The sequence below is a fragment of the Tupaia chinensis genome, unplaced genomic scaffold (assembly GCF_000334495.1).
Source record: "Tupaia chinensis unplaced genomic scaffold, TupChi_1.0 Scaffold000317_1, whole genome shotgun sequence".
Lineage (NCBI taxonomy): Eukaryota > Metazoa > Chordata > Mammalia > Scandentia > Tupaiidae > Tupaia > Tupaia belangeri.
Window position 1 is genome coordinate 1,876,483 of NW_006159810.1, and position 23,937 is coordinate 1,900,419.

At 41.8% G+C, this 23,937-nt stretch overlaps 2 protein-coding genes across 5 annotated transcripts in view; one reads left to right on the forward strand and one right to left on the reverse strand.

The window, feature by feature from the left end:
• Positions 1 to 85: 85 nt before the first annotated feature.
• CEBPZOS (CEBPZ opposite strand) lies at positions 86 to 7,276 on the forward strand. 3 transcript variants are annotated; one of them, XM_014588921.2, is made up of 5 exons: positions 86 to 181; positions 3,837 to 3,952; positions 5,871 to 5,915; positions 7,003 to 7,087; positions 7,225 to 7,276. In XM_014588921.2, the coding sequence occupies exons 2-4, from the start codon at positions 3,838 to 3,840 to the stop codon at positions 7,083 to 7,085; spliced, it is 243 nt and encodes an 80-aa protein (XP_014444407.1). In that variant the 5' UTR covers positions 86 to 181; position 3,837; the 3' UTR covers positions 7,086 to 7,087; positions 7,225 to 7,276. The 3 variants fall into 3 exon arrangements, with proteins under 3 accessions (XP_014444407.1, XP_027628799.1, XP_014444408.1); XM_027772998.1 differs by lacking the exon at positions 86 to 181 and adding an exon at positions 216 to 420; XM_014588922.1 differs by lacking the exon at positions 86 to 181 and adding an exon at positions 427 to 845.
• Positions 7,097 to 23,937, reverse strand: part of CEBPZ (CCAAT enhancer binding protein zeta) — a 24,893-nt gene continuing 8,052 nt past the window's right edge. For both annotated transcript variants that reach the window (XM_006151339.3, XM_014588919.2), the window contains 14 exons: positions 21,313 to 21,544; positions 20,136 to 20,319; positions 17,652 to 17,740; positions 16,120 to 16,173; positions 15,514 to 15,616; positions 15,337 to 15,405; positions 13,399 to 13,465; positions 11,559 to 11,659; positions 10,106 to 10,163; positions 9,727 to 9,920; positions 8,640 to 8,726; positions 7,888 to 7,949; positions 7,717 to 7,798; positions 7,097 to 7,265 (listed from right to left, as the gene is read on the reverse strand). In XM_006151339.3, the coding sequence (XP_006151401.1) occupies positions 7,126 to 7,265; positions 7,717 to 7,798; positions 7,888 to 7,949; positions 8,640 to 8,726; positions 9,727 to 9,920; positions 10,106 to 10,163; positions 11,559 to 11,659; positions 13,399 to 13,465; positions 15,337 to 15,405; positions 15,514 to 15,616; positions 16,120 to 16,173; positions 17,652 to 17,740; positions 20,136 to 20,319; positions 21,313 to 21,544 (1,522 nt within the window). In that variant the 3' untranslated portion in view covers positions 7,097 to 7,125. The remainder of the gene's footprint in view (positions 7,266 to 7,716; positions 7,799 to 7,887; positions 7,950 to 8,639; positions 8,727 to 9,726; positions 9,921 to 10,105; positions 10,164 to 11,558; positions 11,660 to 13,398; positions 13,466 to 15,336; positions 15,406 to 15,513; positions 15,617 to 16,119; positions 16,174 to 17,651; positions 17,741 to 20,135; positions 20,320 to 21,312; positions 21,545 to 23,937) is intronic.

Sequence of the window (23,937 nt, forward strand, 5' to 3'; positions counted from 1 at the left end):
AAAAAAAAAAAGCCCAGATGCTGGGGGCACCACCGTAACCGACAATTAGGACCGTGGGGCGGGGCCAGCGGGCGGAGGGGCGCGGCTTTGCCAACCCACGCGCTTGCGCAGTCTGGAGAGCTCGGGGCTCGGGTGGGGAGCGCTCGGCTTCCGCTCGCCAAACTCACTTTCGGTTTCCCGGGTGAGACGCGCGGGGCGGTCGTTTTAGAGGTGTTTTACCAGAGTTTGGGGTTATGCGGACACTCGGGTGTCACCGTCTCCACTTCGCCAGAGGGGGCGCACGGCTGGCCGAATGTTTCCGGGTCGCTCGGCGACCTGTGCGGTCGGGGCGCTGGTTGGCTGCAGGTCCAGGACTTTCCGGGGGCCCTGGAGGCGGGGGCGAGCCAAGGGCCCAGGAGAACCAGGGGCGCGCGGGCCCGGGTGGGTGCGGGGCCGAGGGACGTGGGCGGGCAGCCAGGCCGCTCTCCTGGCCTGCGGGTGGCTCGGTGCCTGACCGCGGGAGCTCGGGGAGCTGAGTTTGCCCCTTGAGCCGCGGCCTCAGAGGAGGGGGTTCCGGACGCGCTGCCCCGGAGAGTTGCGCTCGAGCACCCGGGCCCCTGTGCCCTGGGCCAGCTGCTCGGCCCACTGTGAACCCGGCCCCCACAGCCCTGCCCGCTTCCGCCTGCCAGCCCCCTTTGCTTGGACTCAGACCCCCGCCCTCCGCGGGACGCCCGCCTTGCCGGAGGGGGGCGCTAACTGGGTTGGGGACAGTCGGCTCCTCTCTCTCCCCGGGGGTTTGAGCAGCGGGTGGGAGAGCCCTCCTGGAGCAGAGGGCTGGGAACGACACGTACGAACTTCTAAGGAAGGTCAGTGTTCCCTTGTAGTTTCCTTGGACTCTGCATTTTTGCAGCTCTTAGAACCCGCTCTCCCAACAGAACACACGTTACTGGGAGTCTTTAAACTGCGGGAATGGCTCGGGCCGACTTGGCTTTTTCCTTCCTAGAACATTGAGAGTAACCCCGCCGGGGCGGCCCTGCTGGGAGCAGCTTTCTCCCTGCCAGTATCTCGCGCCTCAAAAAAAAAGTGGAATTTCCTTTTTAGCTTCCTTTGCTTCGTTTCATTTGTTTGTTTGTTTAAGTTTGCGGAAGGGCACAAGGGCCTGATGGAGAGAGGAAGCACCCCCGTGGGGCATGGTCACACCACAGCCCCTCTGCTCCATCTCCTTCCCTTTGGGACCCTGGGCACCCACGTACCCAGGATTTCTCAAGCTGCCAGGTCCAGGACTTGAACTGCAGAGTTGGCCCTGTGGGATCCAGCTGCCTCAACTACCAGGCCATGGGCTGGGTTTCTTGTCGTTAAAGAAAGAATAATAAAGATGTAATCTTTTGGTCCCCAGGGTGATCACATTATCAAAGGAGGAAAGGGAATGGGGGCGGGCACCTGGTAATGATATTACTAGGATAAGCCTACAAAAGGAGGGTGCTTAATTACCTGTACCTCCAGGCCTTGTGAAAAGGAGGTCAGTGAATAGAAGTGGCCTGGCACTGAGCTGAGAGTTGGGCCTGTAGTGCTAGATAATGAACCCCCTCTACCCAGAGGGCAGAGAATGGCAATGGCAAGATAGTACAGAACTGTGTCAATCTTTTTTTTTTTTTTTGGAGAGGTTTTTTGCTATAGGGCACGTACCAGAAAGAGACAGACAGAAAGCGAGAAATCACTCCCCCAGGGAGGATGGCCACACCGCAATCCCTTCTCCTCTATTCTCCTCTTGGGATCTTGGGAACGCAGGCACTTGTACCTGGTGTGAGTTTAAGCCACTGGGTCCGCGATGCGAACCGTGGTTGACTACATGGGAGCCCAGTGACAGCCATTACGCTAACTGCTGGTCCCAGCACTATGTCAAAATCTGAGATGAAAAACTAGTGGTTTTCGCGGTTCGGGTCCTGGACCTGGTGGCTTAAAACTCACGCCGGGCGCTTGTGCGTGCGTGCCCAAGATCCCGAGGGGAGAATGGAGGAGAAGGGATTGCGGCGTGACCATCCCCCCTGGGGGGTAATTTCTCGCTTTCTGTCTCTATGTCTCTGTCTGTCTGGCGAGCGCACGCGCCCTACAGTGAAAATCTCTCCTCCCCCCCCCAAAAAAAGAAAAAAAAAACTAGTGGTTTTCCTGTTGCTGACTTCGGAGTCATAGGGAAGTAGAGTGGAAACCTGGGTTTACATTTCACATGTCCAGTACTTGTTGTATAGCCCTTTACCGTGTTCAGCTTTTAGGTTTATGTTTTTTTTTTTTTTTTGAGGCTTTTACTATAGGGCACATATGCTCACCAGAGAGACAAAGCAATAAGTCACCCCCTGGGGGGATGACCACTCTCCACAGTCCCTCGCTCAGGATTTTGGGCTCACATGTACATATGTCCAGTGTGAGTTTCAAGTCACCAGGTCTGGGACTTGAACTGCGGTCTACCACGTGGGAGTCCAGAGATGTAACCACTACACCATCTGCTGGTCCTTAATATTTCTAGGGGGTGTGTGCGCTTCCAGAGACAGGGAAAGTAAGAAAGTACCCCTCATGGGGATGGTCATGCCGCAGTCTCTTCCATTTCTCCTTTTTGGATTTTGAGTGCACACTGCAAACATACTCTGTATTTCAAGCTACTGGGTCTGAGACTTGAACAGCTCTTTCAGTCATTGAGATTTGCCATGAGGACCACGCCACCAGCTGGCCCAGATTTTTTTTTTTTTAATTGCCAGAGAGCTTGTGTGCTTGCCAGTAGACCAAGACAGGGAGAGGGAGAAAGCACCCTCCAGTGGGGCATGATCATGGTGTACTTCTCCCTTTCCCTCTTCTGTCAGGATTTTGGGCAGTGTTTTTCAAGGTGCCCAGGTGGGGATTCAAAGCATGATTGGCCATGTGGGATCTGGTTCCATTAATCATAGGCCATAGGGTGGCCCTTTTTGCTTATTTACTTGGGGAGGTGGGGTGGGAGGAAGGAATAGATACTTAAACCATTTTTTTCTTGATTAGCTTTTACTTTAATTACAGAAAGAGAAGTTCTAAACAGTCTGTACTTTTGACTTTTGACATGGTGGTCAGTCTTCCCACCTTGTGGTCCTAGGGCCATAGTCTTGTGTGAAGACTGCAATGTCTGCTGAAGGGAGGCTTGCTGGGTGACGACCCTGGACTTGCTGAAACACCATCTGGAGAATGGGGACTGAACTGCAGACAAGATTCATGAAAACACATTTTTAACAAACCTCTTGGATAACATAATTAAAAGTGTAAAATACTGTCAAGATAGTAGTGCTTCAGGATCAAGAAGGAATTAGTTTATTGCTCAACTTTGTATCCTCAGCATCTAGGGAAGTGCCTGAACTATAACTATGTTATTCAGTATATACAAATTAATTCACTCACAGTACAAATAAGTGTAGAACTCCAGCCATAAAACAAAATAGACCCACGCATAGAAGAGCTTTAGTTTTGTAGGACTTTCACATATTGTGTCCGCTAGATCATCTCATATTTTTCAGGTCAGCTAAAAGCTGCTTCCTACCATTCCGTAGACAGTTTTAAGCTCCTACTTCGATAAGTTGTTCTTTTTACAATGTCTTAAGTTTTTATCTTCTTTCTGTGCTTTATCCAATCTTGTGTCGTTGGTTCACTGTACCCCTTAGGCATGGAGGTTGAAAAGTAGGGATGTAGGAGTTGTCTGGAATATGCATACAGTAATGGGGGCTTTATTCCTATGCAGATAACCATTCAAACTGGAAATGAATTGGGAGTCACTTTTGTAGAAGTAGTAATAGAAGCTCAAATATGTTTCTCCAGGTTTACATGTTTCTTATTGTTAAATTTAGGATGGCCCGCACTATGGAACCACTGGCAAAGAAGATCTTTAAAGGAGTTTTAGTAGCTGAACTTCTAGGCGTTTTCGGAGCATATTTTTTGTTTACTAAGATGAACACAAGCCAAGGTAATCATAATAAGTTAGTGCCTTCCAGAGGGGTATACAGTGTGCTAATGCATTTTAGATGTTAACTGGTAGTGGTACTTTTGGAGAAAAAAAAAAAAATTTAATTGCCAAATGGCGTGCATACTTGCCAGAGAGGGTTAGATTTAGGAAAAAGCACCTCCCCAGTGGGCTGTGGTCATTCCACATTTTTCTTCCATGCCTCCTTCAGGTCAGAGTTTTGTGCATGCATACATGCCTGGCATGTTTTTCAAGTTGCCAGACTGTGGTCAGCCATGTGGGATCTGGTTCCTTTAACCACTAAGCCACACGGCAAGCCCAGAAATAGCTTCTTCAGATTCAGTTTATTAGGTATTTTTATGGGCAGAAAGGGAGTTTACATTGTTATTGACTAATTGACTCTCACTTATCCTTTAAAAGAAAAAGCACTAATGTGAGGCTGGCCCCATAGCCTAGTGGTTCAGGGGAGTGGATCCCCACATGATGACCAGTTTGAATCTTGGCCTCAGTGGCTTGTAAACATGCTGGGCGTGAGTGAGTGCATGCCCCAAATCCCAACAGGACAGAGAAGGGATTGCCATGTGACCCAGCCCCATAGTGGGTAGCTTTCTCCCTTTCCCTCTCCTTCCCTCTCAGCAATTAAAAAAAAGTGTTCACTTGTAGAATAGGAAGTTTTCACACCTCCTTGGGTTTTACCAGTGAGGAGGGTAGAGCAAGTGGCCCTAGTGTGGCTTGGTGTGGGAGCAGATGGAGGGAACTGCCTGTGTATTACACTGCCTTGTTTAATAGACTGAGGAAGCAGGAGGTAGCCATTGTCAGAGTAACCAGTTTTCTCAGTGGGCACCAGAAACTTTGCCCATGCCTCTGGCTATCACTGACAGTGCTTTTCACATTTTGTGTGAGGAAATATTATATTAGAACTCTCAACTTACTTTTTTTTTTGAGAGGTTTTTGCTATAGGGCTCGTGCACTTGCCTAAAGATAGAGACAGAGACAGAAAGTGAGAAATCACCCCCCAGGGGGGATGGCCACACCGCAGCCCTTTCTCCCATTCTTCTCTTGGGATCTTGAGCACGCACATGCACCCAGCGCGAGTTTAAGCCACTGGGTCCGAGGCTTGAACCGCAGTTGACTACACTGGAGTCCAGTGTTAGTGTGTGTGTCCAAGATCCCGAGAGGAGAATGAAGAGATTGCAGTGTGGCCATCCCTCCCGGGGGGGGATTTCTCACTTCGTCTCTCTGTCTTTCTGGCAAACGCATGTGCCCTATAGCAAAAACCTCTCCAAAAAAGAAGAAAAACAAAAAACTAGGTATGATCTTCTAATTCCATACCAATGGTAAAATGACATGCATGAATATTCTTAAAAGTTAATTGCATAAAGGAATTATACATTGACACTAAAAATTGGCTTCCACATACATCTCTAAATTATATGTACAAGGTTAGATTTTTTTCTAAAGTTTGTGATAGTGGCTGCTCATGAGAGAAAAGCACCCTCCACAGGGTCTCATCATGCACAAGTCCCATCCCTCTGGCCCTCCACCTTGTCAGTATCTGGGCACACGTGCATGTTCCTGGTGTGTTTTCAGGCTGACCAAGGGAACTAAAGCCCCACCCGTCAGCATTGTTGCTTGCAGCTCTGCAGTTCAGTTTGCTACCTACTGTGCCTCCAGGCTGGGCCTATACAAGTCAAAATTTAAAAATTCTAGTATAAAATAAGGGTGCAGGTTAAGGCAAGTACAACTTAGATCCTGTCCTAAAGGATGCAGATCCTAGATTACCAGGAAGTCCTTAAAACAAATGCCTAATCTGTATGGTTCTCATTGTATAGACCTCACCTAAAGCAAAATTATGACTCTGTGTTAACACAATGAATTCTTGATCATCTATAATCTCAAGACTTTTTTTTTCCCTCTTCAGATTTCAGGCATACAATGAACAAGAAATTCCCTTTCATCTTAGAAGGTATGTTTTTCCTTCAGTAAAAATAAAAGTACAAAGTAACTTAAATAATTTCTTCACAGATCAGCTAATTAAGGGCAGATGACTTATGTCATATACTGATTTCTAACAATACGACTCACCCCTATTTTAGTTCATTCTGAAACCAGAATAGAGAAATCCTCATCTAGTTATCTAGATGAAAGCAGAGTTAATGAATGGGTTAGATTCTTAATTTATCCAGTGGTTTAGAATGTAGACTTTGGAATAAGGCATAACTGAAGTGGTGATAGAATCTAAACACAGCTAGAACGTTCATTTTCATCTTTTTTTTTGGCCATAGGAACCTGTGCTCACCATAGGGGATGGTCATGCTATTCCCTTCTCCATTTCTCTATCTTGCCAGGATTTGGGCACAAATGCACACGTGCCTGGTATGTTTTGAAGCCACTGGGAATGGGATTTGAAGCATGGCTGTCCTTGTGGGATCTGGTTCCCTTCCATGAGGCTACTAGGCCAGCCCTTAAGCCTTCAGTTTGAAAAGATCAGTCTTATCTCTTCTTGGGGCCGTTTCTTTGTCAAGAGAGCTAACACCCACGTCATGGGATTGTTACATGAACAAGATGTTAGTATGTGTTCAGATAGCACAGTATATGGTATAAAGTAACATTTAATAACTTGTGCTCCGTTAGTGGTTAGTAGAGATGCTACAGCTTGTACATGAATATGTAATGCTCCAACTGTCATGTTTTTGACTATGTAGCAATCTGGAAAAAAGTTTGATTTGGGGCCAGCAGGTGGCACAGTGGTTAAGTTACTAGACTCCGACCTGAGGTTGAGTCCTGGACCCCGACCTGAGGTTGAGTCCTGGACCCAGCAGCCTGAAACTTGTGCTGGGTGCGTGTGCATGTATGTCCAATATCCCAAGAGAAGGGACTGAATGTGGCCATACCCCCTGGGGGAGTGATTTCTCACTTTCCACCTCTCTCTGGTGAGTGCACGTGCCCTATAGCAAAAATCTCTCTCTCAAAAAAAAGTTTGATTTTTCTCAAAGTTTAATTTTAACAACATTTTTATATGATGTTGTAATGACAGCTATTTTTACTTACAGTTTATTACAAATCCATCGAACAATCTGGAATGTACGGGATCAGAGAACAAGATCAAGAAAAATGGCTGAATAGCAAAAATTAGGGGTAAGTAGAATTTTAATTATAATTTACTTTAAAAACATTCATTTCCTTTGCTTTTTAGCTTTTTGGGTGGTTTTCGGCTTCTTCTTTTTGAAGTTTTTCTTTTTCCTGATGATACTTTTCACATCTCTGTTGTGTAGCCAGTCATCACGCTCGGCCTCCCATCTAAGCTGTTTGAGACCTGTGGGAGGAGAAAGAGGTGCCTTTCACACTGCAGACGCTTGGTGGCCCCACAGCACATCCTCCGGAGTACCAGGGACTTCTGCTCTGCCCTGGCTTGAGTTTCCCACCCACAGTGCAAGTCAACTACTTGTTTGTTGCTTTTCTTCTGTATTTATTGTTAAATATCAACGATTTACAAATAAAAGACTAAGGAAGGAAAAGGAACAACTGCTCTAATGGTTTTTTCTTCCTGAACACTATTACTGGTAAAAGAATGAAAATAATTTTCATAATCTATAATCTTGTTTTGTTGTGATCTAAATGCTTTTTTAGACCTACAGGCTCTCTAGAGGGGGAGATAAAAAGGCCATTCTTTCCAGATATAAAAGGGCCCTTTAAAATATTTGTTTCTTTAGAAGTTTTAAGTCAAGGCAATTTAAAAACTTTAATAAAAAATTGAAGTTCCTTACTTGCATTGTCTTTGTTAGCCATAGCATTCATGCCAATGTTATCAAACTTGGATCCCATATTTTCATCTAACAGGTGGCCAAACTTGAAAAAAATAAAAAAAGGAGAGATTTATTAACAAACTTAAGACAATGTAGAATAGCCAGCTTCTTAAAGCAGTATTTTAGTTTTACCTCTTCAGCAGACACAAATAGGCTGGAGTCATTGAGGTTTCTTTTCTTTTTTTTCCTTGGTCCTTAAACAAACCAAAAAAAAAAAAAAAGCCTTGATTAAGTAACTAAATCCAATTATCTTGGATTTTTATATTTTTATACTTTATCAGCTATTTGCTAGTAAACAAAAGATAGAGTCATCAGAGGCAGCACATGGTGCTTTCTACATTTTTATCACCTAGAACTGTCAGGTGATACTGGGTTGGAAAAGTCATGCGCATTTTTGCAAAGAAAACCAGAAAAATATTTCAAGACTTTCTCAGTAATTCAATATATAGTGCTTCTTTTCATTAGTGCCTTGCAAGTATTACAAGACATGATCTTACATACTTTAAAAAATACCAGAGAACAAATGATCAATATTAAAGAAAAATCCATCCTGCCTTTAAAATGTTTTTGAAATTACAACTGTTTTGTCATAGGGGCAAAATATCTATCTGGTCTCATATAAAAGGAAAAAGAGGTTAAGTAGAGGAAGATAATTTAGGAGGGTCAAATGACAATAATTGAGGAAAGGAAAAAAGCAACTGGTGTCTCTGGAAAATCCAGGGCTTACATATAATTGAATGGTTAAATAAACGTAAATGAAAAATACCTTTCTTTAAAAGAAGTCAAAACTGAATTGCCTTACCAAATTCAGAAAAATTCTTTTCCCAAAATTGTAAGAAGATCTGACACCGCTTAGGTTAACAAGCGTAAATCCATTTTCTTACCTTGAAATGACTCAGCAAAATCAAGATCAGCTGCACCTTTTCTCTTGCTTTTCTTAGTATTGACTTTGGAGCTGACTTTCTCAAGTTCTGTTAGCAAAAAAAGTTAATGAAACAATTTAAAAACAATAGGAGCCAGAATAAGTAGCAGGGTGTTGGCCAGGAATGTGAATAATGGAGGTATGTGAAAGGAGGAAGGAAATAGTTCAAAGACACAATTTTGGGTGCTCTTTGCTAATTTACAACAGTAAGATAGAATCATCACCTTCCCACTTACGCTACAGCGTTATGATAAATAAGAACTTGTATAAGCTAAGTACTATTTTTCTTTGGCCAGAGAGCAAGGGTACACATACTGGCCAGAAAGAGAGGGAGAGGAAGAAAGCAATCCCTGTGGGGGATGGTCATACCACAATCCCTTTTCCATTTCTCCATCCTGTTGGGACTTTGGACACACACACATGTGCCTGGCATGTTATTTAAGCCACCAGGTTTGGGACTTGAACCACAAGGTCAGCCACGTGGGACACAGTTCCCTTAAGTACCAGGTCATGGGTTGGCCCAAACAAATTACTATTTTACCATTTAAAAAAGGTAACGTGGGGACCAGCAGTTAACATAATGGCTATCTTGCTGAACTCCCATGTAGTTGACCACGGTTCGAGTCCTGGGCCCAGTGGCTTAAACTCACGCTGAGCATGTGTGCGTATGTGCCCAAGATCCTGAGAGAATGGAGGAGAAGGGATTGCGGCATGGCCATGCCCCCCTGGGGGGTGGCGAGCGCACAGCTCTATAGCTAAAAAAAAAAAAAAAGGCAACCTGACGGCTTACTGAGTACTGAACAAACAGGATGGCTGTTAACAAAAACAGAAGCCTAAAACTCAAAACTTTGCTCAAAAGAAAAAACAAACAAACAAACAAAAAAAACATCAACCTTTAATTCCACGAAGAAAAAAATGTCTTTTAAAATTTACGGACAGTGAGTATTAATTGGAATATAGAACTATATTAAAAATCTTCATGAGGAAAACTAGCCTAATGCTGAGGAAGAAAGGAACATACAATTTGTCTTATTTTTAAAAATGCTTACCTGGAATGCCTTCACTTTCATCATCTAACAAATCCATGAAGGTTCCTCCATCTTCATCGATTTCAGCAAATTCTTCATTCATACTTCCTAAAGAAACTTCATCATCATCCAGGTTATCCAGTTCATCATCACTGCCCTCTGAATCGTCATCTTCTGCGTTATCCTTAACTCCTTTTCTTTTCTTTTTCACATTGCTGGAGGGAAAAACCCAAAAACTTGCTATGTAAATATACTCCTGTATACTTTAAGGTTCAAAATAAAAATACTATAGTAGCTTTCCAAATTTATTTGAATACATCTTCCCTCTATATCTGTGGCCTACTGTTATGAGGTACGACAATCTGGGAAAACAGTAAAAAAAAAATGAAAAATACTTTACCCAGCAAAATCAAGATCATCCTTTCCAGATATGAAACAGTTATCATCTTCAAATGTATCTGCCAGAGAACAGTTTACAAATTGTGAGACACAGTAATGAACAAGGGTGACATGTATTATACCTGAATCAGTTATTGTAATATGAAGTCATGATTCTGTTCATGACAAGTAAACATCAAAATGATAATAAATACGACTATTCATGCGTATAAACCAGTGAATTACTGATTTTTTAAAACTTATTTTACTTAAGTTTATTTATTTTAATTTGACCAGATTGGGGGTGGAGTGGGGGGTGGGAAGGGAGGTGAGAGAGAGAGAGAAAGTGAGAAAGCAAGCTGCCAGGTCCGGGACTTGAACCACAGCCGGCCATGTGGGGAGTCCAGTGCCCTTGACCACCTATTCCACCTGCTGGTCCCTTGAACCACTGATTTTAATTAAATCCATCAACTGAGTTACATTTAATTTTAGCTTCTTCCTACAGTTCTTTTATGGAAAGATGACAAACATCAAATACAATGACATTTGGAATTGAAGCCTTTTTTTAAAAGAGATTTTTTGCTCTAGGATGTGTGCACTCACCAGAGAGACAGTAAGCAAAATATCACCCCCCGGGGGATGGCCATGCTGCAATCCCTTCTCCATTGTTGCCTCAGGGTTTTGGTACTGCAAGCACATGTGCCTGGCATGAGTGTTAAGCCACTGGGTCCAGGACTCAAACCACGGTCGACCATGTGGGAGTCCAGCAAAGTAACCATTATGCCATCTGTTGGTCCCAGGAATTGAAGTTTGTACTCTAATAGAACTATCTGCTTATTGGGACCAGTAGTTGGCATAATGGCTCTATCGCTGGACTCCCATATAGTTGACTGCAGTTCGAGTCCCAGACCTGGCGGCTTAAACTCAGGCTGGGCGCGTGTGCATGTGTGTCCATGGCCATGCCCCTTGGGGGGTGATTTCTTGCTTTCTGTCTCTCTGGCGAACACATGTGCTCTATAGTAAAAACCTCTCCAAAAAAAAGAAAAAAAAAAAAAACAACTATCTGCTTATTTTTAGTAGATGTAATATATAACAAAAGTGAAACAAACTTAAGTTTTTCCAATCTTCTGTTTTTCATTTCAGCCTACTACCTTCCAATTAAAATTTCTCTAGCTCTGTGGGTTATAAAGAAAAGAAACAGCAGATTATTGCTACCAATAGCACAAGGAGATTATGAATGGGAAAAATGGTTTCTATACTCATATAAATATAAATTTTCCTCACATGGACCACCCAAAGCACTCATATATTTTTCTACGCAAATGTGTGTGTTACCATAGGCCATCAAAATCTTTTTCAATCCTTCATTGTGATTTCTTAGTTCAGTGTTTAAAACTAAGGTCACTCTATCACTAACGTTCCAATGTTTTATTAGTAAAATAATATTTCTAATTAGACAGTCGACAAAAAATTACCAATCATCTTTTCGAATTCCTCATCATCCACATCTTCTATACTTTCTTCATCTGCATTCCGTTTTTGCTTCTCTTTAACAGTGGCAGCTTTTTTATAATACCTAAAATAAAATTCATGTTATATATGTGATATTATTATTAAAGGGCTCACCTTATTGTAATCAAAGCACCTAAGAGCAGTGACCAACCACAATTGTGAGTTTGTTAAGTACTCAACTGAACAGAAATGAAATTTGTATTTAATATAAGAAAAATGGTTTTGAATTCAACAAAATAGCTGAAAACTTTTGAAATATTTAGTATAATAAATTTCTTTTTTTAGTATAATAAATTTCAAAGGCTTAAGTTCTTACAAACTAGTTAACCATAAAAACACCCAAAAAGGATTGTTTTAACTTTAAAACCAGTTAAGTATTAGATTATTTTAAAAATATGGCTCTAAATGACTTAAAATTACAGTATTTATTGGTTAGCCCTATTCTTTTATGAGGATACAGTGAAATAGCACTTTACAGACAGAACTACACCCTCAAAAATCACACTATCTTAAAAAAAGCAAACCAACGCTGGCCTCATGGTAGTGGTTAAGCCCTATTCTCAGGAAGCAGGGTCCTATGTGGCTGACCACAGCTGGAATCATGGCCCTGGGGGTGCTTTCTCTCTCTGAAGTGAATGTGCAAACCCTCTGATGGTAAAACAACAAACAAACAAACCACCCCCAAAAAAGCAAACCAAACCTAGGTAACCCATCAATCACATGAAATAGCAGGTATTTTATTACTATAAGGCATTTGTATTAATACTAGTGCAATACATTTGGCTGATTCTGCACTAAGGGCCAGGGCCTGGACAAACTACTCATGGGTTGTTCACCACTATATTAAAATGAGTGCAAGTGCTAGATGGTGGTGCAGTGGTAAAATGTGAGGCTCTGCAAGATGGACGCATATGGAGAGGCCCTGGGTTCATGTTTGGAGACCTCCCTATGTGTATGTGGCCCACAATCTGGGGCGGGTCGAGGCAGGGAGGAATGGCAGTGAAGACTCCTGTTGGGTGGGTAAGGGGGTGCCTGTTTCTCTGCCTCTCTTTTTCTCTTTTATTCATGGGAAGTGAATGTGCAAACCCTCTGATGGTAAAACAACAAACAAACAAACCACCCCCAAAAAAGCAAACCAAACCTAGGTAACCCATCAATCACATGAAATAGCAGGTATTTTATTACTATAAGGCATTTGTATTAATACTAGTGCAATACATTTGGCTGATTCTGCACTAAGGGCCAGGGCCTGGACAAACTACTCATGGGTTGTTCACCACTATATTAAAATGAGTGCAAGTGCTAGATGGTGGTGCAGTGGTAAAATGTGAGGCTCTGCAAGATGGACGCATATGGAGAGGCCCTGGGTTCATGTTTGGAGACCTCCCTATGTGTATGTGGCCCACAATCTGGGGCGGGTCGAGGCAGGGAGGAATGGCAGTGAAGACTCCTGTTGGGTGGGTAAGGGGGTGCCTGTTTCTCTGCCTCTCTTTTTCTCTTTTATTCATGGGAGAAATAAACTTAGAAAATAGATTAAGTTCCATAAAAAATCTGATTTATGAGACAAAATTTCTGTTACTTTATTAAAAACAAACTTCCAAATTTAATTTTACTAAGATCCCTTAATATTAGCAAATGACCACTTTATAAATGTCCTTCACAAAAATAAATAGTGATATCCTTGGGTCTTTTCAAAATATGCTGATGTTAACATAGCATTTTATGAACTCCAAAGATTTAAGCTGCAATACAATTCAAAGTATAACAGTTCTCTGAATGAAACTATATAACTGAGTATACTACCTGTGGAAAAACACTTCATCCACTGGTATCTGGCTCTCTTCTTTGGCGAGGAATTCCCTGCTGTTCACTAGAAGAATAAATTAAGCCAAATATTAACTTATTACAGTGATCCCTTTGTCACATAAGCTTTAACAGGAAATATAGTGTATGCACAATTCTAAACTCTCAAAATGTGAGGAAGGTGGACAGATGGGAACCCACAGTGCCAAGGACAATCTCTGGTGCAGTCTGTCAGGCCAAGTCCAATATTCGAATTGCTCATGCGTGCAGTGGATTGCAGGCGGCATCGCCATCAGTGTAGTGAACGACTGGGCTCTCTCACTGTCCCCCAGTTGGATCCAAGACCCAAATTTCAAGAAAGAAATTCAAAGTGTTCTCTTAAATAACCACTTCATATTTGCTGTTTCATCTTAGAAAAACAATGCTTATCTTTCTGGGAACAAGAAACAGAATTTTCCACAATTATTTTTGATAATGAGGACAACTAGGAAACAATAAGGAACTGTAAGAATATCAGTTTTTCATCTTCAGAATAAATGTTTCTGATTCATGTTGACAAAAAGGATATTTGGCGCCTATAATACTTTTTTCTCTATTAACTTTGGGCATGTCTGGACCTCTGTAAAGTCAGTTAGAAATTAAGTGATTTGTAAGGCCTAGTTGAACCCTAGAATCTGGATCTGGTATGCAAACAAATTTCTCTGCTGAGTAGCAAAACAGAAGAAGAACCACAAGACGGGTACAAAGCATCTATAGGAGTTTATGGATGAAGTTTAAAATGATGTTCTATAACAAAACCAGCGGTGGGTTTTGTTTCAATAAGCTAATGTTAGTGTTTAAACTAGTCTGAACTGTCAAAGACAAGTTATGTTGATTAATGATGGATTCATTCTGAACTCACTGTCAGGGAACCAGTAGTTAGCGTAATGGCTGCATCGCTGGACTCCCATGTAGTCGACCGCTGTTTGAGTTCTGGACCTGGTGGCTTAAAACTCACGCCGGGCGCGTGTGTGTGCGTGCCAAGGATCCCAAGTAGAGAATGGAGGAGAAGAGACTGCGGTGTGGCCATCTCCTCTGGTGGGGTGATTTCTCACTTTCTGTCTCTGTCTCTCTCTGCCTGTCTGGCGAGCACACACACCCTATAGCAAAAACCTCTCCAAAAATCAAAACAAAACAAAACAAAACACCTCACTGTCAGGTGCATATACATCAGAGTATATTTACAACAACCTAGGGTGGACAGCCTACTGCATGCCTAGGCTCTATGGGATAGCCGATTGCTCCATGGTGACATACGATCTGTCATTGACCAAAACATCATTACGTGGAACAGGACTACAATGATAAAAGTAGGGTTGCTGACAAAGCCGTAGACGGTACAAGGATGGTAAAAGGTATTAACTATTAGTACTTGTTACACTGAGGTTCATCATACTATTTTTTAAAGAGCTTTTTGTCTTAGGGCACATTCACTGCTGGAGAGAGACAGAGAAAGTGAGAAGGAAAGTGAGAAGTCACTCCCCAGGGGGAATGGCTGTGCCGCAATCCCTTCTCCTCCATCCATCTCACAGGATTTTGGGCTTGCACACACACACAACACCTCGCATGATTTTGAAGCCACCAAGTCTGGGACTCAAACCACGACTCAAACCATGTGGGAGTCCAGTGATGTAATCACTACGCCATCTGCTGGCCCCTCGTCATACTATTTTATTTACTTTGGATATGTTTGTAATTGTAATCCAAGATTTTTTTTTTAAAAAAGAGGTCTAGTCAGACAGTAAACTTCTGAACACATACATGTCTTTGGAAACAAAGAATGGATAATGTCTTTGGTGCTTAGATGTTATTCTAAAAACACAAAGCAAAAAAATAAAACAATGTATGTGTTATCTTGCACTGTATTTTTGGTTTCAACTGTCCAACCTTTATACTTACCAGCAAGACTACGAATATCCTTTATAAAATGTTTCCTCTTTGGTTGCATCACAACGCTGTCTGTGTTTTCTGAAATGTAGAATCATGACAGTGTAATGTAAAACCTAGTAACATGTTTTTTTGTTTTTTTTTTTAAATAAACAGTAAAAAACAGTAATTTATTAAAAAGAAGCATACCTTTGCCTTTATGTGGCTTTGGATTTCGGTATACAAAACGATCCAAGAATCTCATTAGAGTGAAATCCTGCAGTGGGTCCCCTGAATACTGAATATAATTTCCCTAAAAAGTGAGGGAGATTTAAGAACTAAAATTAAATATATGCAGATAAGAAAAAAAGAGGAAAAATGTAAGCTTCTGTTGTACTGCATCAAAGGCAATAAATGACCTGTCAAATATCCCTCTTATGCACGTTGCACTTGAAAGAATTTAACACACACTTACATATTCATACCTAGTCTATGAAATGTTGCTGATCTTATGGATAGGTAAGTAATATTAACAATGCAGGTCATCTAACCATTAACCAGAAAACAAACTCTGAAGTGGCAAACACAGCAAATGGGAAGGGGGGAGGGTAACCTTTGTCCAGAAGAGCCAGAATATATTAAATAACGCTGTAGTTTTCTAATGTTCTACATTCTCATTCACTTCACTGTAGGGAGAATTCTTAGCTGTTCTGTATTACACCAGTGAATGTTCATTTATAGGGGTAGTAAGATGTATATGATTCTATCTGATGGAGAAAACCCTCTATAATCCTTGTTTTTTTATTTCAGACTCACCTGAAGGATAGTCTTTGCAAAAAGGGCCACAGAGGGATGAAAATGCTCAGACAGCTAAAAAGAAAAATATGCATGTCAGTATTTCTAAAGTTAATTCATTTTTTTTTCTTTTCTATAGGGCTCAGGTGCTCACCAGAAAGACAGAGACAGAGAGACAGAAAGTGAGAAATCACCTCCTGGGGGGGATGGCCATGCTGCAATCCTCCCTTCTCCTCCAATCTCCTCTCAGGATCTTGGGGACGCACGCACACGTGCCCGGCGTGAGTTTAAGCCACCGGGTCTGGGACTTGTACCGTGATCAACTACATGGGAGTTCAGTGACATAACCATTACACTAACTGCTGGTACCAAGTTAACTCTTATTATAATTGTTAACTTATTTAAAAAAATCCAGATAATTGAAATTTAAGCTAATGCCATGTTTGAGGGATTCATAAACATTTTGATCTGGGAACCATTTTATATACCTAAAAGCAAGGGTCCTGGGGCCAGCAGGTGGTGTGGTGGTTAAGGGTGTTGGACTCCTACATGGCCGACTGGGGTTAGTCCTGGACCTGGTGGTTTGCTTTCTTGCTCTCTCTCTCTGTCCCTCTTTGGTCAAATTAAAATAAATGAAGTCAAATAAAGTAATTCTTTAAAAAAAAAAAAAACAAACAAAAAAACCCACAAAGACCCTAAAAGCAATTTTGTGTGTGTGTGTTTTTTTTGGCCATAGGGCACGTGCATTATATAGCAGGAGAGAGATGGGGAGAGGGAAATTGCGAAATCAACCCCCAGGGAGGAAGGCCATGCTGCATTCCCTTCTTGGGATTTTGGGCATGCACACACACATGTCTAGCTTGAGTTTCAAGCCATCAGGTTCAGGACTCTAAGCTCATTCGGCCACCTGGGAGTTCAGCACCCACATGGCTTTCTAGGCCACCTGCTGGCCTTGGAAAATCCTTTTATAAAAGTGGGTTTTATATACCCAATACCTCAGAAATTATAACAAAATTAAAAATACAGTTCATTAAAAAGAATACTGCATCATGTATTAATGATGTATTAATAATGTATGAATGAAAAGTAACTTTTTCAGAACGAAATAATATAATAAGAGTAGCATTATTTTATGGTCTGCAAAGTTTTTCAATGTCTGGATAATAGAAGACAGTGGCTGCTTTGCTTCTTATTTTAGTTGAAATACATGAAGAAAATCTGGCCTCACTGTTATGTTGGAAAAAGGATTATTATTAATAGTGTTTCATATAATTGTAGATATTCTTTTTTCTCTTTTGAGAGGTTTTTGCTATAGAGTGCGTGCGCTCGCCAGAAAGACAGCGAGAAATTACCTCCCGGGGGGATGGCCATCTTTATTTTACATACGCAGTATTTAAGGTTTTGTAGAAGATGAATACTTCATATAGTATCCTTCCCCAAATGTGGAAATTTAAAGTTGATTAATGCCAATTTTTATCATGTCCAAGAAAAATAAAAACATCAACATGTTAATTCCATGGTGGTAAAAATAAGGCAATCTGAAATTATTTTACCTTTTGGAGTTCCCAAAGACTTGTATTTTCAGCTCCGCAGAACAAAGGGTTTCTGCTGAATGGATCATACTTATTTAAGTGTTTACCACCTAGGAAGTAAATCAGGTAACATACTTAGCCCAATTTCTGAAAGTTCCTGCAAAACTACTCATTTTAGAGAGCAGTGAAGGGTGCTGTGAATCTAATAGGTCATAAATATTAAGATGAAAATAATCTGAAGAGGCATAGGCCTAAAGTCTTTTGGAGCTTTAGTGTGTTCTAAATATTTCTTGTTAAAGGCTGCTCTGAAATATTGTAATTAGGACAAATTTAACATCATCTTTAGGTATTTCAGAAACTCAGGGTTAAAACAGATGAAAACAAGGACCTTCAGAGTACACTCTGAACTACCTACCACGCACCACACCTGCGTATCACCTTTCACAGGGGTATTCTCAGTTTGGTACTCAGGATAACTGATGGCTTTGTCTATAAACTTCCCTGGCAGCCATCAGACTTCCACTTTGTACTCCACAGGTAACTAAAACTTGGAGTTGAGTTATTTAGTTTTTTTTTTGAGAGGTTTTTAGGTTTTTAGGGCACATGTGCTCGCCAGAAAGACAGAGATAGAGAGACATTCAGTGAGAAATCACACCCCAGGTGCGATGGCCATGTTGTAATCCCTTCTCCATTTTCCTCTCGGGATCTTGGGCATGCATGCATATGCTTGAATTTACAGCACCACGTCCAAGACTTGAACCGTGGTTGACTACATGGGAGTTCAGCGACATAGCCATTATGCCAACTGCTGGTCCCAGAGTTGAGTTAATTTGACTGGGTCCCAGAGAAAGACCCATGAAGACATGGGTCTAGTACTGCAATTCTTGATTTACATGGCTAGCATTCCTCACAGCCTCAAGTGAAGAGGTTATATTTCTCCTTTTTTTTTTTTAAATTGTTGGCGGGTGCATGCACTTTCCAGAGAGATACAGAGGGAAAAGGCAGCACACAATAGGATGTGGTTATGCCACAATCCTTGTCCTCCATCTCTCCATCCTATTGGGATTTTGGCATGCATGTACACATTTTCAAGCCTCAGAGGCTGGGATTTGAATTGCAATCAGCCATGTGAGATCTGAGCCCCTTTACTATGCCATGAGGCTACCCTGACGAGGTTCCATTTCTAAGGTTACTTTTGGTTCTAATATTCCATTAAAAGACTTAATTCAGTTTGTGAGTATGAATGGAAAACCACTTTGAATTTCCATTTCACAGAAAATTTTCTATCCTAAAATATTGCTTTCAGAAACTATCAAAGGTGAGGGGCGAGCAGGTGGTGTGGTGGTTAAGGCGTTTGACTCCACATGGCTGACTATGGTTCAAGTCCCCAACTGGCAGCTTGAAAATCACAGTGTCTGCTCATGCCCAAATCCCAAGAGGACAATGGAGAAGGACTATAGCCTGGCCATCCCCCCATGGGGTGATTTCTCACTTTCCCTCTATTTCTTTCTGACACGCGCACGAGCACTATGGCAAAAACCTTAAAAAACAACCCCTGCTCCCCTTCTGCCCCCCCAAAAAATACCAACTGTGGAGGGTGAATATGATAGTCGAACAAAAGAATGAAAAGGTTTACCAAATATTTGTTTTTTATAAATCAAACTTCCGAGGACCAGCAGATGGTGTAATGGTTATGTTGCTGACTCCCACATAGATTGCTGTGGTTTGAGTTCCACACCCGGTGGCTTAAAACTCACACCAGGCATGTGTGGGTGCATACCCAAAATCCCAAGAGCAGAATGGAAGAGAAGGGACTGCGGCATGGCCATCCCCTCAGGGGGTAATTTCTCTGTATTTCTTTATGTCTCTGTCTCTCCGGTGAGCATATGCACACTACAGCAAAAATCTCTCTTAAAAAAAAATCAAATCAAACTTCTGTGAATACTACATTTGCATGTCTTTATGTGTTCTATGTTTGAGGTCTCTGTGTGCAGCAATAAATGCTAAGGAATGAAAAAAGTGTATTAATTTGCTGTAGTTTTGTTAGTAAGAAAATTATGAGAGCTCTCTCTCTCTTTTTTAAAAGAATTATTTAATTTTATTTATTCACTCATTTGTTTTAATTTGACCAGAGAGAGACACAGGAAGCGAGAAAGGGAAAGTGAGGAAGCAAGCTGCCAGGTCCGAGACTTGAAATGTGGCTTAATCAGCACGCCACCTGCTGGCCCCGAGAGCTCTCATTTTGGAGAAAGTAACATTGAGGAATTTTTTTTAATTGTCACAGGGTACACACACACCTGGCATACTTTTCAAGCTACTAGACTGGGACTTGAACTGCAGTCAGTGATGTGGGAACCTGGCTCTCTTAGCTACAAGGCTACAGGGTCAGTCCAACACTGAGGACTTCTAAAATGGTATAATATTAATTTCTATGAAGACCAAGGAAGAAACAAATTCCTTCATTTAAAAATTCAAGAGAATACTTCCAATATTTTAATTACTCACCTTTCAGATTATCAACGTGTACCCATGAAGCAACCTTTGCTTTTTCGGTTTCTTTACCACTTTTAGGCACAGTTTCCTCTGTCTCAACTTTTTTCTCTGTGTCTGTTTCTTTGTCTGCATCAGTGAATTTTTCTATGTCTTCATCATCTCCTAAGTCAACAAAATTTTCTTCATCATCAGACTCCTAACCAAAAAAGAAACCACAATGGTTTAACGTGTCTACATAACTCAATTGTTAAGTTACAATGACGTCTCCATTCAATTACATAAGGTAGAGTTCTGAAGATGACTGATTACTGATTCTACTGAAACACAAAAAACCTCTAATAAAGTAAAATGATGGGTCACTGATGACATTTAAAACACAAGATCACCCCTTGTTTCTAAAGCTAACAGACTTAAGCTTAGGCCAAGAAATTCTGAGAGTTTGGGATGTTATGACTTCAAACCAATCAAGTCAGTATTCAAATAAAGTTCTGATCTATTAGATAGAATCCTACATGGCAGGTACCATCTTGTTTCCATTTTAAAACTGAGGACAGGCTTATAAGATCTACTATCTGCTTCCATAATTTATTGCAGTTTCTAGTGTAATTCAGTTTTTTACAAGCAGAGGGATCAATCAACATACCATCAGTAAACTGTATACTTAGTATTAAAAATCAGGTCCACCTGACACCAGAACTCACATTCTTCTATTCTCCAGAGAATTAAGTTATTGTCATGAAGGACAGAAAACAAAAACAACCAATATATTTCAGCACCCAAGTTAAAAAGCAGCATAAAGATATACTGGATTGCGGCCAGCAGGTGGGGTGGTGGTTTAGGTTGCTGGACTCCCACACGGCCGACCATGATTCGATCCTGGACCTGGCAGCTTACTTTCTCACGTTTCCTCCTTCTCTCTTTCCTTCTTACTCTGTCCCTCTCTAGTCAAATTAAAAATAAATAAAGTTAAATAAAATAATTAAGAAAAATACCAGATGACGGGGTCCAGAAGGTGGCATGGCGGTTAAGGTGCTGGACACTCCCACATGGCCCCCCCCAGTCTGAGTACTGGACCTGGTGGTTTGCTTTCCCACTTTCTCTCTCTCTCTCTCTGTGTGTCTCTCTCTGGTCAAATGAAAATAAACAAATAAGTAACATTAAATAATTATTTTAAAAAATATATACTTACTGGATGGTCATCTAGTTGACTTCTTAAGGCTGGTTTTGCTTTAAGGATCTCAGACACAAGATACAGAGCTCCACATATGAATGGTGGCATCTGTCCACAAGTAACCTGAAGTAACCTCTTCACAAACGCCTTCACACGGCGCAACACAATGTCCGCTTTCAGAGACTTGTAGACTAGATTAAGAAACATAGCTTGCTTGGAACACATCATCAGCCCTGGATCCAACATCTTTCTGTAAACAAAACCAAGATTAAAAAAAAAAAAAAATCACAGGAATAAGAGGATGTTTTTGAAGTTTCTGTGTTCTTTTCCAACTGACTTTCTGCTTTGTATATCAGCAGGGCATAGCCCCAACAGTATAACTTATATACAGATACAAACCTCACCTGAAAGATGAATCCAAAACCAAATAATGCAAGCTGACCTGAGGAAACAGTGGGTTTCATTGTCCTTGTTATCACTAACTACTAGCTGGGTGACCAAAGGCACCTCCACATTGTCCTAGGAGAGACCACGTGTGAACAGCAGACCTTCAGAGATTCTGGTCCATGCACCAAGTGTAACATTCCCTTCACACATGCTGTTCTTTCTGCTCAGAGCTCTTACTGAACTGCACTATTCACGGCCTCTAAGTAGCGCCCCCCCCCATTCATCAGTCTCACATGTGTGCTCTTCACAGCTTCACACAATCGCTTCCTTGCCGTTCCCTCCTCTTCTCCTAAGGTGCAATGGCACAGGGACTGAGCTCATGTTAAATCAGTACAGAGCTGTGACTCTGGTGCCTGGCAGCTAATAAGTGCTCAATATCTGCTGAATGAATAAGTTAATTTCTACACTAAATGACTGTACAAAGCCTGTTGTGGATTGTTCACTCTCTCACTAAGAACTGAATCCAGTTCTGGGCAATATTTTTTTGTTAGAAAATCCCTTCTTTACCCATAGCTGAAATCTACTCCTGTGTAGCAATACAAAATACTCTGCTACAGGGTGCATGCGCTCACCAGAAAGCCAGAGACAGACAGATACAGAAAGCGAGAATCAACCCCCGGGGGGATGGCCACGCCGCAATCCTTTCTCCATTCTCCTCTCGGGATCTTGGGCACACACGCACACGTGCCAGGTGTGAGTTTAAGCCACTGGGTCCAGGACTCAAACCGTGGTTGACTACATGGGAGTCCAGCAACATAGCCATTACAACTGCTGGTCCCAGGTTCTAAATATTTTCTAACAATTAGAAATTCTTAAGACTCTCAAAAGCTTTTTAAAACCTACTAAAAAAACCCAAACACCCCAATGCCTGTACATTTTCAGTCTCAGAACTCAAAGTACTTCAAAAAACTGCAGACTCCTAAGCATTGTGTAAGGCCCTAGAGACTCTTGTGTACAGAACAATCACTGCCATGAACCGTCATGAGCTCTGAAGCCAGCAGGGCTGGGTTTGCCAAACCTGGCCTACTACCTGTGTGATACTGCTTAGATTACTGTATTTCAGAGGCTGGGGAGCTGTTAAAAGGATTAAATTTCAGAAATGCATCTGAGTAGTACCAACACAGATAGCAGGCAATATGGCACTGACTGTGCTAGGCACTGGTAAGTACACGACACACTTACTGAAGACTCCAGAGAGTGGGCCATGTTAATTTATCAATCTTCATTAAAGTGTCACTTCTGTCATTTACTAGTTGTACCACCTTGGATAAGTTTTATAATCTTCAAAACAACTTTCCAAGTGCTTTTCTCTCCAATTTACAAATAAACTGAGGCATGATAAAATGGGTTTGAGTTATAAAGACAGAGTCTGTGTCACAGTCTTCCTGCCTCAGCAGCTAGAGTATCTGGGACTGCAGGTGTGTGCCACCGTGCCTGGCTCTTTTTTGCCATGTTGCCGATGCCAGCCTGGAGCCCACCATCCTCCTGCCTCAGCCTCCCAATGGCTGGGATTACGGGCACATGCCACAGCACATAGCCTCTAGGTTGGGATTACAGGCACATGTCATGTGGCCTTTAGGTTGGACTGAGAATAGAACCTGGGACTCTCATGTAGTTCAGGCTGCAAAATACAGTATCTTTTCTTTCTTCTAATTTTAAATTTAATTTTATTTACTCATTTATTTTAATTTGACCAGAGAAAGACACAGGGAGAAAGTGAAAGTGAGAAAGCAAGCTACCAGGTTTGGGACTTGAACTGTGTTTGACCATGTGGGAGTGTCCAGCACCTTAACCACCATACCACCTGCTGGTCCTCAAAACACAATGTTTTAACATGTCTTAACAGCATGTGAGACTGTGGCTGGGTCCCAGTGAGGTTTAACAAGGATTAAGTAATTCGCCCGAAGTTTATACAGCAAATTAGTGGCTAAGACTCAAACCCATGCAGTATGGTTTTTTAAGTTTTAACAACTACTGTGTATTTTGTCATGAGATAAAGGTACATAAAATTATAAAAAGAAATCAGGGGAACAGCAGTTAGTGTAATGGCTATGTCGCTGGACTCCCACGTAGTCGACCGCGGTTCGCGTCTTGGACCCGGTGGCTTAAATCTCACGCCGGGCGCGTGTGCGTGCGTGCCCAAGATCCCGAGAGGAGAATGGAGGAGAAGGGATTGCGGCGTGACCATCCCCCCTG

Bases quoted from the DNA above. Each gene is read 5' to 3' on its own strand.
- CEBPZOS (XM_027772998.1), top strand. From the start codon at position 293: ATGTTTCCGGGTCGCTCGGCGACCTGTGCGGTCGGGGCGCTGGTTGGC. The intron at 3,953-5,870 runs GTAATCATAATA...TTCCCTCTTCAG, and splicing joins TAAGATGAACACAAGCCAAG to ATTTCAGGCATACAATGAAC. The intron at 5,916-7,002 runs GTATGTTTTTCC...TTTTACTTACAG, and splicing joins ATTCCCTTTCATCTTAGAAG to TTTATTACAAATCCATCGAA.